General features: G+C 46.1%; 1 protein-coding gene across 1 annotated transcript in view; it reads right to left on the minus strand.

The window, feature by feature from the left end:
- LOC140410770 (synaptotagmin-like protein 2) overlaps window positions 1-12,683 on the minus strand; it is a 361,907-nt gene that overhangs the window by 170,689 nt on the left and 178,535 nt on the right. Inside the window, exons 3-6 of the mRNA XM_072499365.1 lie at window positions 10,166-10,314; window positions 8,394-8,505; window positions 3,292-3,355; window positions 2,447-2,495 (exon numbers count right to left, since the gene is read on the minus strand). Of these exons, the coding sequence (XP_072355466.1) occupies window positions 2,447-2,495; window positions 3,292-3,355; window positions 8,394-8,505; window positions 10,166-10,314 (374 nt within the window). The remainder of the gene's footprint in view (window positions 1-2,446; window positions 2,496-3,291; window positions 3,356-8,393; window positions 8,506-10,165; window positions 10,315-12,683) is intronic.

Consider the following 12,683-nt stretch of genomic DNA (forward strand, 5'->3'; position numbering starts at 1 on the left):
TCAAGCGTTGTTCCTGCTTTTCTGGCATTACTCATTTAAATGGGATAACTGTTGCATTTCCAGCAAAGTAACACTGGTGGAATAGAAAAAACTCAAAGGAACGTCCCAGCCAAAATTTCTAGAAAGTGGATTTGTTTAATGGGTCTCATTGTCAAGCCACTAAAGTAGTTCTTAAATTTATTGTTGTATGCCCATTAATTAAAGGCTTTGCATTCAATGCAGACTTTCAAAGATTCTTTATGAAGAGCACAGTTAAAGAAACTGCTAATCTTTGACTAGTGCCATGACATCTTTTAAACTTATTTGAATAGCCAAGGTCTCAGTTTGATGTCTCATTCAGAAGAACAAAAAGGGTGTAATATTTCATACCTTCGTAAATAGAGAATCATTGACCAGCTAGTTATGAGGACTACTCAATGTTCTGTGACCGCACTTTACAGCTACCTTTTATATTCATGCTGTTTTAGTGTCTGGGTTTGGGAAACCAGCGTCAGTATGTATATCCTTCCATCCACATTACAAGCTTGGATCCCTCACCTTGATGAATAAGAGATCCACATATAACTGGGTGATGGACTGAATGCTAATTCATGGAGCTTTGTCTTGCAGAATTGAAACTACAAACAGTGTCAATATAAAAATGGCTCATAGTTTTAAAACACCGAGGGCGGGATTCTCCGTTATCCGACGCCGATATCGACGATTGAGCAGAAAATCCCTTCCGACGCCTAAATCGGGGGCGGCACCTGTTTGACGCCGGTTTTCTATTCTTCGCCCCCTCTGAAATGGCGTCATTGCCTCGCGCGCTGAAAGCCATTGGAATGGCGTTGGTGCATCATCGGAAGGCCCTCCTCCGATCCTCTGCCCCTGATGGACTGGGTTCCCAACCGCGCAGGGGACGTGGGGTCTCAGCGGTGGGAACCCCCGCGGGGCAGGATTCTTCTCTACACGGCGGGGCGGGCCGTACCGCCGCCGAGGAGTGGCGTGAACCACTCTGCCGTCGGGCTGTCTGGAAGGTGCGGAATCCTTCACACCATCAGGGACTAGGCCGGCGCCTGTGGGGTTGGCGCCGCGCCAACTGGCGCCGAAGGGCCTCCGCTGGGCGGCGCGAGTTGGCGCATGCGCGGGAGCGTCAGCGTGTGCTGGCGTCATCCCAGCGCATGCACAGGGGGGTTCTACTCCGTGCCGGCCATGGCGGAGGTTGACAGCAGCTGGCGCAGAGGGAAAGAGTGTCCCAACGGCACAGGCCCGCCCGCGGATTGGTGGGCCCCTATCGTGAGCCAGGCAAACGTGGGGGCACCCCCCGGGTCCAGATCCCCCTGCGCCCCCCCCCCCCGAGGACTCTGCAGGCCGCCCGCAGAGCCAGGTCCCGCCGGTATGGACCTGGTTTAATTTACGCCTGTGGGGCCACTGTCAACGGCCCCTGACCGGCGCGACGCGATTCCCACCCCCGCCAAAAATCCGGCGCCGGAGAATTCGGCAGCCGGTGTGGGGGCGGGATTCACGCCACCCCCCGCCGATTCTCCGACCCGGCGGGGGGGTCGGAGAATCCCACCCCCGGTGTGGCGGCTGTGGACTGTGTCCAGTGTCGTGTTGGGATCTGTGCAGTTGGTCGGTGAAGGGGGGGGGGGGGCTTCCGCGAGGGGAGGGAGACTGGTGGAGGGTGGCCAGGGGAGCATTATTTGGCAAGTCGGCTCCGCGCACGGCCGTTGGCATGTTTTATTGCGCATCACCTCGCGCATGCGCGGCCACGGACCCGGCCATTCTTCAATTGTTTTTGATGTGGAGATGCCGGCGTTGGACTGGGGTGAGGAATTCACCTGAGGAAGGAGCAGCGCTCCGAAAGCTAGTGACATCGAAACAAACCTGTTGGACTTTAACCTGGTGTTGTAAGACTTCGTACTGTGCTACCAATTGTTTTTGTCGTGGGAGCCGGGAGTTTTACCAGGCGCAGATGCTAGCCCTTCATCGGTCCCAGGATTAGTGAGGGTTTGGCACCGATTTTTGCGTCTTAAATGCCACAGTTTCCACGTCGGCGTGGGCGCTTAGCCGCCAAATCGGAGAATCCAGCCCCTCTGTTCCTTCATGCCGGCGGGATTCTCCATTCCTGCTGCAGTGAATGGAGATTTGGCAGCAATAGCGAGGTAGACTCACAACAGAGAATCCTTAGAAATATAAATTTCAGCCTGAGAAATTGCGATTAGTTCCACAGTTGGAAAATACTTGATATTGGGTTTCATTAGCTAAACAGGTAGTGTTCAAAGAATGAATATATGGAATGTTTATGGAAATAAGGTAATTAACTCAGATATTTCCCTTTCATATTGTTTGTGAAGCTTTTTCTTAACTTATACTAAATTAATGACTTTCAGAGAAACAGTCAAGCAAAAAAATTCAATGCTTCTTAAATTTATGTCTCAAAAAAAGCTGCATAAATGTTGAGTACCTTCCAATGTCCTTGCTTCATCTTCCAGTTTATGCATGTTTACTGGTGCCTATATTTGGGGAAAATGTTGAGGACGAAAAAAAATTAAATCAGAATGCAATCTGGACAAACAATTTTACCAATTGCATCTGCAATGACTCTTTTAGCTTCTTAAATTTGCAGCCTTGTTATTGGTTTTGCAGTCCACTGTCAGTTTCAGTAAAGCCGTATTTATAAATTGAAAATCAGCCAACCAGGAATGCCTCTGCAGCTGGGCTGGCCAAGGCACAGCCTCTGCAGTAACATTTCGACAATGTTTTGAAGGGAATGAACAGATGAGAACACCCAAATTTAAACAAGGGACCTGTATCTATTAAAATACTCCAGGATAGAGTACTTGCTCTTGATTACTGATCTTCAGAATTCAACTACATTAAAAAAATCCACAGGAATTCACCTCGTCGCCACCCTTCCCTGGAATTTCCAACATATATTTAAATGTATGTCTAAATTACATACAAGGCTATCCTGCCATCAATTACTTGGTGGGATAAGGGTATTTGAAACCTTAATTTATTCGAGGATAACACAAACACAAAGATACAAGTTTTAACACACAATTCCCACAGATCCATTGTGTACCCAATTTCAACTGTGCTGTGATAGGAAAGCACATTGTTTCTGTGCAGGGAAGGAATCACCTCAGGCTGCTGTCATGCACATTTTAGCAGCTGGTTTACAGGGATTGCACTGGCAGAAACATGGGAGCAACTCACGTTGGCGTCCTCTCAGCCAGGGTATTGTAAATGGACTAGGCAGCATTTATTTTTAACTACAGCTAAGTAGGTCAGAAACCTGATTCTAACCTGAAGCTGTGATTGAAACATCATCGCATTTGTCTGTGGTGTGTATTCCGCTTCTTCGAACAGCCTGTTCAGAGAAAGTCAGAGTGACAGTAACATTAAAGGAAATGTAAAACTCTAAACAATCTAAAAGAAGTAAAAAATAAGGTTGCACCGGACATGTCACATTATTTCTGTTTTTATAAATTTGGAACAATATCCAGAATATTACTACTAAATGGGTTGAACAGTATCCCTTTACTTCTAGGGCCAGGGTTTGAATCGTGATGATAGGACGAGGCTGTTTCCTCTGCTGACACAGAGCAAATTTCAAAAGTTTCAACTGTTACAGACTGGGAGAGGAAGTAGGATAACTTTTCCCCTTACCTCTCGGTTGTTCATATCAAGATATACTTTTTAAAAGGAGTGTTTCAAACGTTTTGAGTGTTGTGACTTTAAAGGATAGACACAAATAGGCTTCCTGGTATGTTTATATTAAAATAATGAATAAGTATTTATTTATACAGCACCCGAATGCAACAAAACACTCACTCCCTCAAACACAAAGACTCATACACAGAAGAAAATAGGAGTTCTCAAGATGACATATGCACTTAGATTATTAACAGAATATCAGAAAAATGATCACATGTCCATAATCAGTTCTTTAAAATAAAAACATTGCAAGCCTGAAGATAAAAGAAAGTTGAGAGTTTTCATACAAAGTTATGGTTAGGCTTCTGCAAAGAAATATACTTATAGGTGAAAACAAATTAGCCACTGTCTTCACTGCCAGAGTTGATTTTCTGTTTGGACAGGGCTCTGTCTTCTTGATAGGTGCTGGCCCCTCAGTACTGTGGGTCCAAGACTGACCCGCTCTGGTCTGTCCTTGGAATAATATGATTTGCTGTCTCAAGCCAGGTTTCAATTTTGTGACTATAATATTAATATTTTATTGTGCACACAAATGAGTTAATGCCATCAGCCATTGCCACGTAATGTGAAATGAATGGTGGCTGTTCACACCTGCTTATGATAAAATGGCTTCTTCACACCTTGGTTTGTTAGGTTTTGAGTTTGTAGGTGTATGGTAGGACCATTGTATTTGAGTTACTGTAAATATCCAGACAATAGGAGCTGTAAATTCCACAAGTGATCTTGCATCCTGAATTTCTTGTCAAGGGAGTGTCGTCGACATAGATATTTACATTTTAATAAGTTTCTGGAATGACAAGTTGACGACTCCTGCCGAGACAGAAATCACAAAAAGTCACCTGGCCCGCTCTTCGTCTCCTGACAGGTTTCTCTTTTCTGGGGGCCTCCTGACAGGGGTACCTTGCTGGGAGGCCTGTGGGGTATCTCCCTATTTAGATGGTCTCGGGGAGGGTCTCTTGATTTCGGGAGTCTCTGGAGGGAAGTTTCTTTATTTAGGGGGTCTCTGAGGGGGTCACTTTATCTATTTATTTTTAATTAAAATTTAGCGTACCCAATTCATTTTTTCCAACTAAGGGACAATTTAGCGTGGCCAATCCACCTACCCTGCACATCTTTGGGTTGTGGGGACGAAAGCCGTGCAAACACGGGGAGAATGTGCAAACTCCACACGGAGAGTGACACAGAGCCGGGATCGAACCTGGGATGTCGGCGCCGTGAGGCAGCAGTGATAACCACTGTTCCACCGTGCTGCCCCAGGGGGTCACTTTATTTCAGGGGTCTCTAGGGCAGGTAGTGGGGTTCCGGTGGGGGTAGGCAGGTCTTGAATGGTGGGGGGGGGGGGGGGGGGGTGGCCCTCGGATGGACTTTGGGGGCAACTCCTTTCAGGAGTTTTACCCCCTTGGCTCACCACGAGCTTCTCCACGTCAGGGCCACGCTGGGAAATACCAGTAGTAAATCCCGCCCAGGTGATTCCCGGCCCAGAGGACCGGAGAATCACGGGTGCCCAGAGAACATAGTGCCCCTCCTGCTAAGTGGATGCAGATGGGTCATTAAGGCCCATTTTCATCCATTTGCATCCTCCTGCTGGTGCCCAGGTGCAAAGTTCGAACCCATCGCGAGTGGGGGAGCCCTGTTCTCCATCGCATTGGGGAACTCGCTACCGGCAGCAGGCAGCGGAGAATTCCCCAATTGATTTTGCTTTAATGGGCTGAGTTGTCTCGATGGTTCCAATAGGTGCCAGACGCAGCACCAGCTTGTAACTGTTGTGTTCTGTGCAGCTTAAGGTGGGGTTGGTTTTGCACATCATGATTGTTTATGAAGGAGACCGTGCCATTGGTATGACGAAACATCAATGCCTTGGATGGCCAGCTGAAGATTCCTCTCATCTGCATCCACATCTTCACCTGGTGCCTGCTTGGCTCTTCATCAGACCCATCATTGGAGTCATCCTCCCTGTCCTGTAGAGCTGCCTTGCTTTCCTCAGCCTCCACTAGGTTCCCCTCTTGCCAGAGCCAGATTCCACTAGAAGGAAGACACACTCTGGAAGATACTGCAATGCTCCCCTGATCGGTCCTGACAACTGAAATGCATCTAGAGCAGCCCAATTGTCCTCTTTATCACTGCCCTTGTGGAGGCATGACTCCTGTTGCAGCTCTTCCCCACCTCTGTTCGTGGGTGACGGAGTGGGTTCATGAGCCACCTTTTCAAGCGACAGCAGTGGTCACCCAGAAGCCATCCATGCAATCGTGTAGGAGCCACGAACAGCTTTAATATTTGTGAGTGGCACAAGATGTAAACATCATGTGAGCTGCCATGGTAATGGGTGTAGACTTGCAGAATCTGTGTCCTACGGCCGCAGACTATCTGCACATTCACTGAGTGAACGTAATTCAGTTCCCGGCTCAATGCTGGCACCTTGATTGCCACATCCTGGCATCTATTACATCCTGGATGCGAGGGACTCAGCAAGCACGGCAAAGCCTCTGGCCCCCTCCACCTGGCTGGACTAGTCTGTCCGGGAATGGATAAACAGGACATGTCTGAATAGAGTGTCAGTCACAAGCTTGACACAACTGTATGCAACTGATTGGGGAACACCACACATCTTCCACTGACCCCTGGAAAGAGGAGAAGTTGAGGGCACCAGTGGCATGGCATGTCTGTCCACAAAACTGGAGGTGATCTCTAGCTCAGTCATCTGGCATATTGCTGTCATTGTGTCCCTAGAGAGGAGGAGCCTCCTGTGACACTGGACTTTAAACATTCAGAGGTAAGTGGAGCTCTGCTGGAGACACTAGCCACTGAGTATTGACATTTTCTGTGGTTCCTACTACCTTAATCTCCCTGCTGGCCCGGCACCAACTAAGCCCCTTCTCAACAGTCTCAGCCTGGGACGTTATCCATGCTCACCTGGCCTCCTCTCCCCCCTGCTCCTCTCTTCCACTTCAGAGGAGCCCCCACAAGCTGAGTATACTATCCCCATTTGATAAGATGCACAAGGATCAGTACCTTGCAAATGAGGGTGCACTAGGATGCAATTCTTCAGCAGACCTTTCACGGAGCATGTCCAAACTCGCAATGAGTGTAAAAGTGTTTATGTTCTGGGGGCCATTTATCCTGCCCTTGGATATACCTGACCTGAATTCTGCATGTAAGCGCGACAATGTCGGGACGCATGCCCAACATCATTGTACGCTACTTTACTTTTGATCAGGTCGAGCATGCGCCCAACCTCTGAATGTAAAATTCGGGCCTCCTTTTGTGTTTTTTTTTCATTTAAAGTACCAAATTATTGTTTTCCAATTAAGGGGCAATTTAGTGTGGCCAATCTACCTATCCTGCACATTTTTGGGTTGTGGGGGTGAAACTCACACAGACATGGGGAGAATGTGCAAAGACCACACGGACAGTGACCCAGGGCCAGGATCGAACCAGGTTCTCAGCGTCGTAGGCAGCAGTGCTAACCACTGACACAGGAAGAATGTGCAAACTTCACACAGACAGTGACCCGGGGCCCGGATCGAACCTGGGTCTTTGGTGCTGTGAGGAATCTGCTAAATCTTGTTGACGGGAGTCCTCCAGCTATAGGTTGCTGACTGGGATACTTGTGGAAACATATTCCAGTGAGCAGTCATTTATCATAGAATTTACAGTGCAGAAGGAGGCCATTCGGCCCATCGTGTCTGCACCGGCTCTTGGAAAGAGCACCCTACCCAAGGTCAACACCTCCACCCTATCCCCATAACCCAGTAACCCCACCCAACACTAAGGGCAATTTTGGACACTAAGGGCAATTTATCATGGCCAATTCACCTAACCTGCACCTCTTTGGACTGTGGGAGGAAACCGGAGCACCCGGAGGAAACCCACGCACACACGGGGAGGATGTGCAGACTCCGCACAGACAGTGACCCAAGCCGGAATCGAACCTGGTACCCTGGAGCTGTGAAGCAATTGTGCTAACCACTATGCTACCGTGCTGCCCTTAATTTGGTTTTGGGTGGGAGATGCTGGTCTGGCAAAAAATGACGCAAAGCACTACTGGAAACCAACTCTGTGCAGAAGGAAAGAAATTTAAAGAGAACTTATTTTTCTTTTAAAATCTCTTTAATTTTCGTTGCAGGTGCCGACAAACCTGGCCCACCAGCTGCTGCAGGCCGTGTCAATGGTGGTGACAGTAACAGTGACCGAGGGAGGCAAGGAAGTTCGGGGCACTGGCCTCTACATCAGCCTCATGTGGTCATACAATATACTGCAGCGAGAGTTTACCCAGAGAGAAAACGGGGGGGAAATGGTCAGTCAATCTTTGTGGATAATCTTTGGCGACCTATTTTACACCATCCCATGGCCCACTTGCAGGTTGAACCCCCACTTTGGTAAACACTATACCAGTACATAGGTTTACTGTGTTTGTGAGAAATTCTTTTCATCACTTTTTCAGTAAATAAACAGATTAATGCCTGCACTCAAAATATGTAGAAAGAGGTTGCTGTATTACGGAGGGTGTTTGTTATGAAAATCTAGAAAAATCAATTTAAAAAAATGAACTAAGACAAAAAAGCAGCAGGCAAATTCTTCATCCTAATGAAAACATTTTTTTCCATTCTTTTAATTCCTGAAATGAAAAAGTTTTACCAGCTCAGTATTCATTTTTAATATAAGCATTATGCATATCTCCAAACATTTCCAACCTTTTATCTGCTTTGAAGGCTTCAGGCTCCGAAGGAATATCTTGATATTGAGAGCTCGGACTGAGAAACACATTTGCATCCTTTGATGCCTTGACTGCAACCTCCTGAAAGACTGAATGAGAATAAACAGTAAATCATGAACATCCAATTTCTCATGCCAGTCACAATGTCTAAATTCGGAATATGTGCTCTACTACAAAACAGATTTGCTAAAGCTAAGTGGTGGTCATAAAATGCAAATAAAAGCAATAATAGTACGGAATCAATATCCAGTGCTTAGATAGCAGTAAGGACACTAATCAATAGTTTGGGATCATTTCCTATTTTCTTTTATCTTCATTCCCAAAATCAGATTTGCCGATGCTTGTGCATCTTAAAAACAACTCAAGTAATCAAAATCAGCATTTTGTGTGATCAGAATTTCATTAAGCTCAGTATTGCTGCAGGAAAAGGCAATGACAAGATTTATTTTGTTGCAAGTTTAGATTTTTAGAATTAGATTCAAATTTTTTGAATGTGATTACAGAAAATTGTCTGCCCATATGTCAGAACAGATGTTCCACTGTCCCAAGGATTTAGTTGATAAGCACAGTGAAGATATGAGCCATACAGACAAGGAAGATTAAATATTAAGCCTTGGTCTGTGCTTATACCTGACAGGGTAAGAGTGAGGCACATGAATTAGGAAGGGGAAATACTGAGCAGGCTTACTCCTTCTGATCGACATTCTTTTACTCGCAGGATCTCATGTGAAGTGCCTTTCATAACTACTAGATGTCGCAAAGGACAGAACAGCCAATGGACAAAGCAACAACAAATTTACACACAGCAAGATCCCACAAACAGCAATATAATTGTGGCCTAGGGTAATCCGTTTGTCTGATATTGGGTGGGCCGGTAGCACAGTGGTTAGCACTGTTGCTTCCCAGACTCAGGGACCCGGGTCCTATTCCCGGCTTGGATCACTGTGTGGAGTTTGCACGTTCTCCCGGTGTCTGCGTGGGTTTCCTCTGGGTCCTCCGGTTTCCTCCCACAGTCCAAAGATGTGCAGGTTAGGTGGATTGGCCATGCTAAATTACCCCTTAGTGTCCAAAAGATTTGGTCGGTTACTGGGTTTATGGGGATATGGCGGACCCTTGGGCTTGGGTATGGTGCTCTTTCCAAGGGTTGGCGCAGACTCAATGGGCCGAATGGCTTCCTTCTGCACTGTAAATTCTATGATTCTCTGTGCTTGTTAGGTGAATTGGACATCCCTCCGTGTACCCGAACAGGCGTCGGAATGTTGCGACTAGGGGATTTTCACAGTAACTTCATTGCAGTGTTAATGTAAGCCTAATTGTGACAATAATAAAGATTATTATTATTATTGAGGTTCCACCTGAGTCTTTAATTATATAATGTCATCAGCATAGCCTGCCTCCCCGGACAGAAAATTTTACTTTCGGACTGATTTCAGTCGCGTTCACAGAGCCGGGAATTCTCCAAACTCTGCGCATTTGACTTGCGGACTAAAACCAGGGCCATAATCAGACAAAATGAGCACTGACACAAAAACAGGAGGTATTAGGAGAGTTGAGGCTGGGTCCTTAAGGAGGGCTTTAATGGTGTTCAATGTGTCCAGTGTGTCTGAAAGCACAACTATAAACGGTGGGTGAAGCGTAGGCTCACCCAATTTGTCAAGATACCTCAGGCATCTTCGGAACTGTGACATGGCACGACTCGATAACTACAGGGAGGAAAGTAAATAACAAAAACATTCAAGGAAGAGTTACCTGGCATCTTCTTTTTTTTGTTAAATGAATTCTTTAGGATGTCTATTCCACTGGAAATCTCTCCAAAGCGTTTTGTCTTAACTTCAGCAAACCATTCACCTGTCAACACCTTCAACGTGCTTGCATCAAAACTGGCTCTCTTCAGTTTCCTGCAGAAGTTTCATGAAAAAAAATGTCTTTTGTACTAGTGCACCGCCTGATCTTACAGCATCAGAATAAAAACAGAAAATGCTGTGAATATTCAGCAGGTCAGGCATTCAGATCTATGACCTTTCACCAGGACTGGGCCGTTAGAAATGCAATCATTTTTAACGTGAAAGAGGGAACAAAAAAAAAAGGTCTGTGATAGGGTGGCGGGCAGGATTGAAAGGTTTCCTAGTGCAATGTCAAAGGGGATAGTCAGGATAAGCAAACAAAAGGTATGAATGGCGGAGGTTGGCAGAATGTCCCCTGCAGGCTGTAAAATAATCAGTTGAAGGTTTTGTGCTGTTTGCATTAAGTTCCATCAGAACACTGCAAGAAAGAAAGGTCCGAGCAGAAGTGAAGTGCAGAATTATAATGGCAGGTGACCAGAAGCTTATGGTCATACTTGGGGATAGAACACAGGTGTTTCCTCACCCCAGTACAGCACAGACCACAGGGTGAGCAGCAGAGCACTAAAGTGAACAAAGAACAATTAAATTGCTGTTTCATCAGTAAGTTTGTGTTGGGGCCTTGGAAAGGAAGGGCAGAAATAAAGCGTCGGTGTTGCATCTCCTGCAATAGCAAAGAAATGTGCCGACGGAAGGGAATGTGTTGCTGGGAGTGATTGAAGAGTGGACCAGGGTGCCATGAAGTTAATGGTTCCTTTGGAATACTGAAAAGGGAGGGGAAGATGTGCCTGGTGGTGCAATCATGCTAGATGTAGACATGGCAGGTATGATCAGTTGAACATAGAGACCGGTGTGGTGAAAGGGGAGATCAAAGCAAACCCTATCATGCTTCTGAGAGGGAGGGGAAAAGATGGAAGCAGAATTACAGGAAAAAGAACAGACATGGTTGAAGGCCCAAACAACCATGGTGGAGAAGAACCCTCATTGAGGGAAAAGGAAGACTTCAGAAGTGCTGGTATGAAACAGAGAATTGGGGAGAATCAAATAGAGCCCTCACAGAAAGTGAACTGTGATCAAGTTGAGTCAAGGTAACTGAGGCAGTGGAATTACAGTGTATAATGTTTGATAATCTATCCTCTAAAATGGAGAGAGCAAAATCATGGAATGGAAGTGAAGTGTCGGAGACAGGCAAGAAAATGGTGTAAATTGGAAGAAAAAGTTTCCCTTTTCTCTCATTTCCTTTTCTTTGCTTTCAGATGGCAGGAATTCGGGATCTTACCATTCATACTTCCATACACGCCTTTCATTTCTTTACTTGTCCCTTTGCCACCCCTTTGGCCTGTGCTATGAAACGTTTCATCATTTAGTATCTACTGCCCTCAAGCCCGTCTATTTTATTCCTGTTCCCCTCTTTCCTCTTCTATTTCACTTGCACAAAATCTTTTGCATCTCTAACATTTTACATTTCGGATGAAAGATCACATGAAATGGATGAAAGAACTATTGGGCTGGCTTTAATGCAGTCCATCGCAGTGGGAAAGGCCGGCCCATGTCCTTATGGTGGAGGCCCCGTGTTAGTAGTGGTGAAAAATAGGCATCTGATTCCGTGGGACCTCCCTATGAGACTCCAGTTAGTGAGCGAGACTCTCATCAGCCCAACAAAATCCCAGCCATTAGCTCTGTTTTGCCATCCACACATGCTGCCTGACCTGCTTAGTATTTCCAGAATTTTCTGTTTCATTTGTGTTGAACAGCAAGATATCCTCCAGAAATTTGCAGCAATTTAAGTGCAAGCAGGTAAGAACTCCTGTAAATAGCTAAAAGGACCACCTCCGACCTCCACCACCCCCATGATTTATGAGTGGGTAATGAAGTAGCAATGGCAGCACTGAATGTGGGGCGGGATTCTCCATTCCGCCTACCCAGTTATCCGGCGCGGCGCGCCCCGCCGGCAGCGGGATTCTCCGTTCCCGCAGCCAGCAAATAGGGTTCCCCATTGTGGGCCACCCCAGGAAACCCGTGGGCGGAGGATCCCGCCGACGGAGAATCCGGGGGTGGCGCTTGGATGCAAACAATATTGTAAGTATTTATTGGAGTATTTACCAGGCCCCTGAATTTAGATATTAGATAAAAATAAAGAGTTTAAACATTTTCCCTCATTCAGATGGTGAGAGATTGAAATGATTTTGGCTGGCACTGGGAAATTAAAGGTGCAGCAATGTTTCAGCAGTCCCAGGTACTGTGTTTATAACAGAGGGTGAGAGCTTTCTCGAAATACATTTGAGTTCAAAATAAATAGATACAGGATTACAAGTAACAGCTTCCAGCTGGAACCATGATTGATCCAATTAAAGTTTTGCTCACTTTCCCAGCACTTGACCTTACAGGTTGAAGATTCTGCTTTTAATAAAGAGTTTGAGAATTTG

The sequence above is a fragment of the Scyliorhinus torazame genome, chromosome 4 (genome assembly GCF_047496885.1).
Source record: "Scyliorhinus torazame isolate Kashiwa2021f chromosome 4, sScyTor2.1, whole genome shotgun sequence".
NCBI classification, from domain to species: domain Eukaryota; kingdom Metazoa; phylum Chordata; class Chondrichthyes; order Carcharhiniformes; family Scyliorhinidae; genus Scyliorhinus; species Scyliorhinus torazame.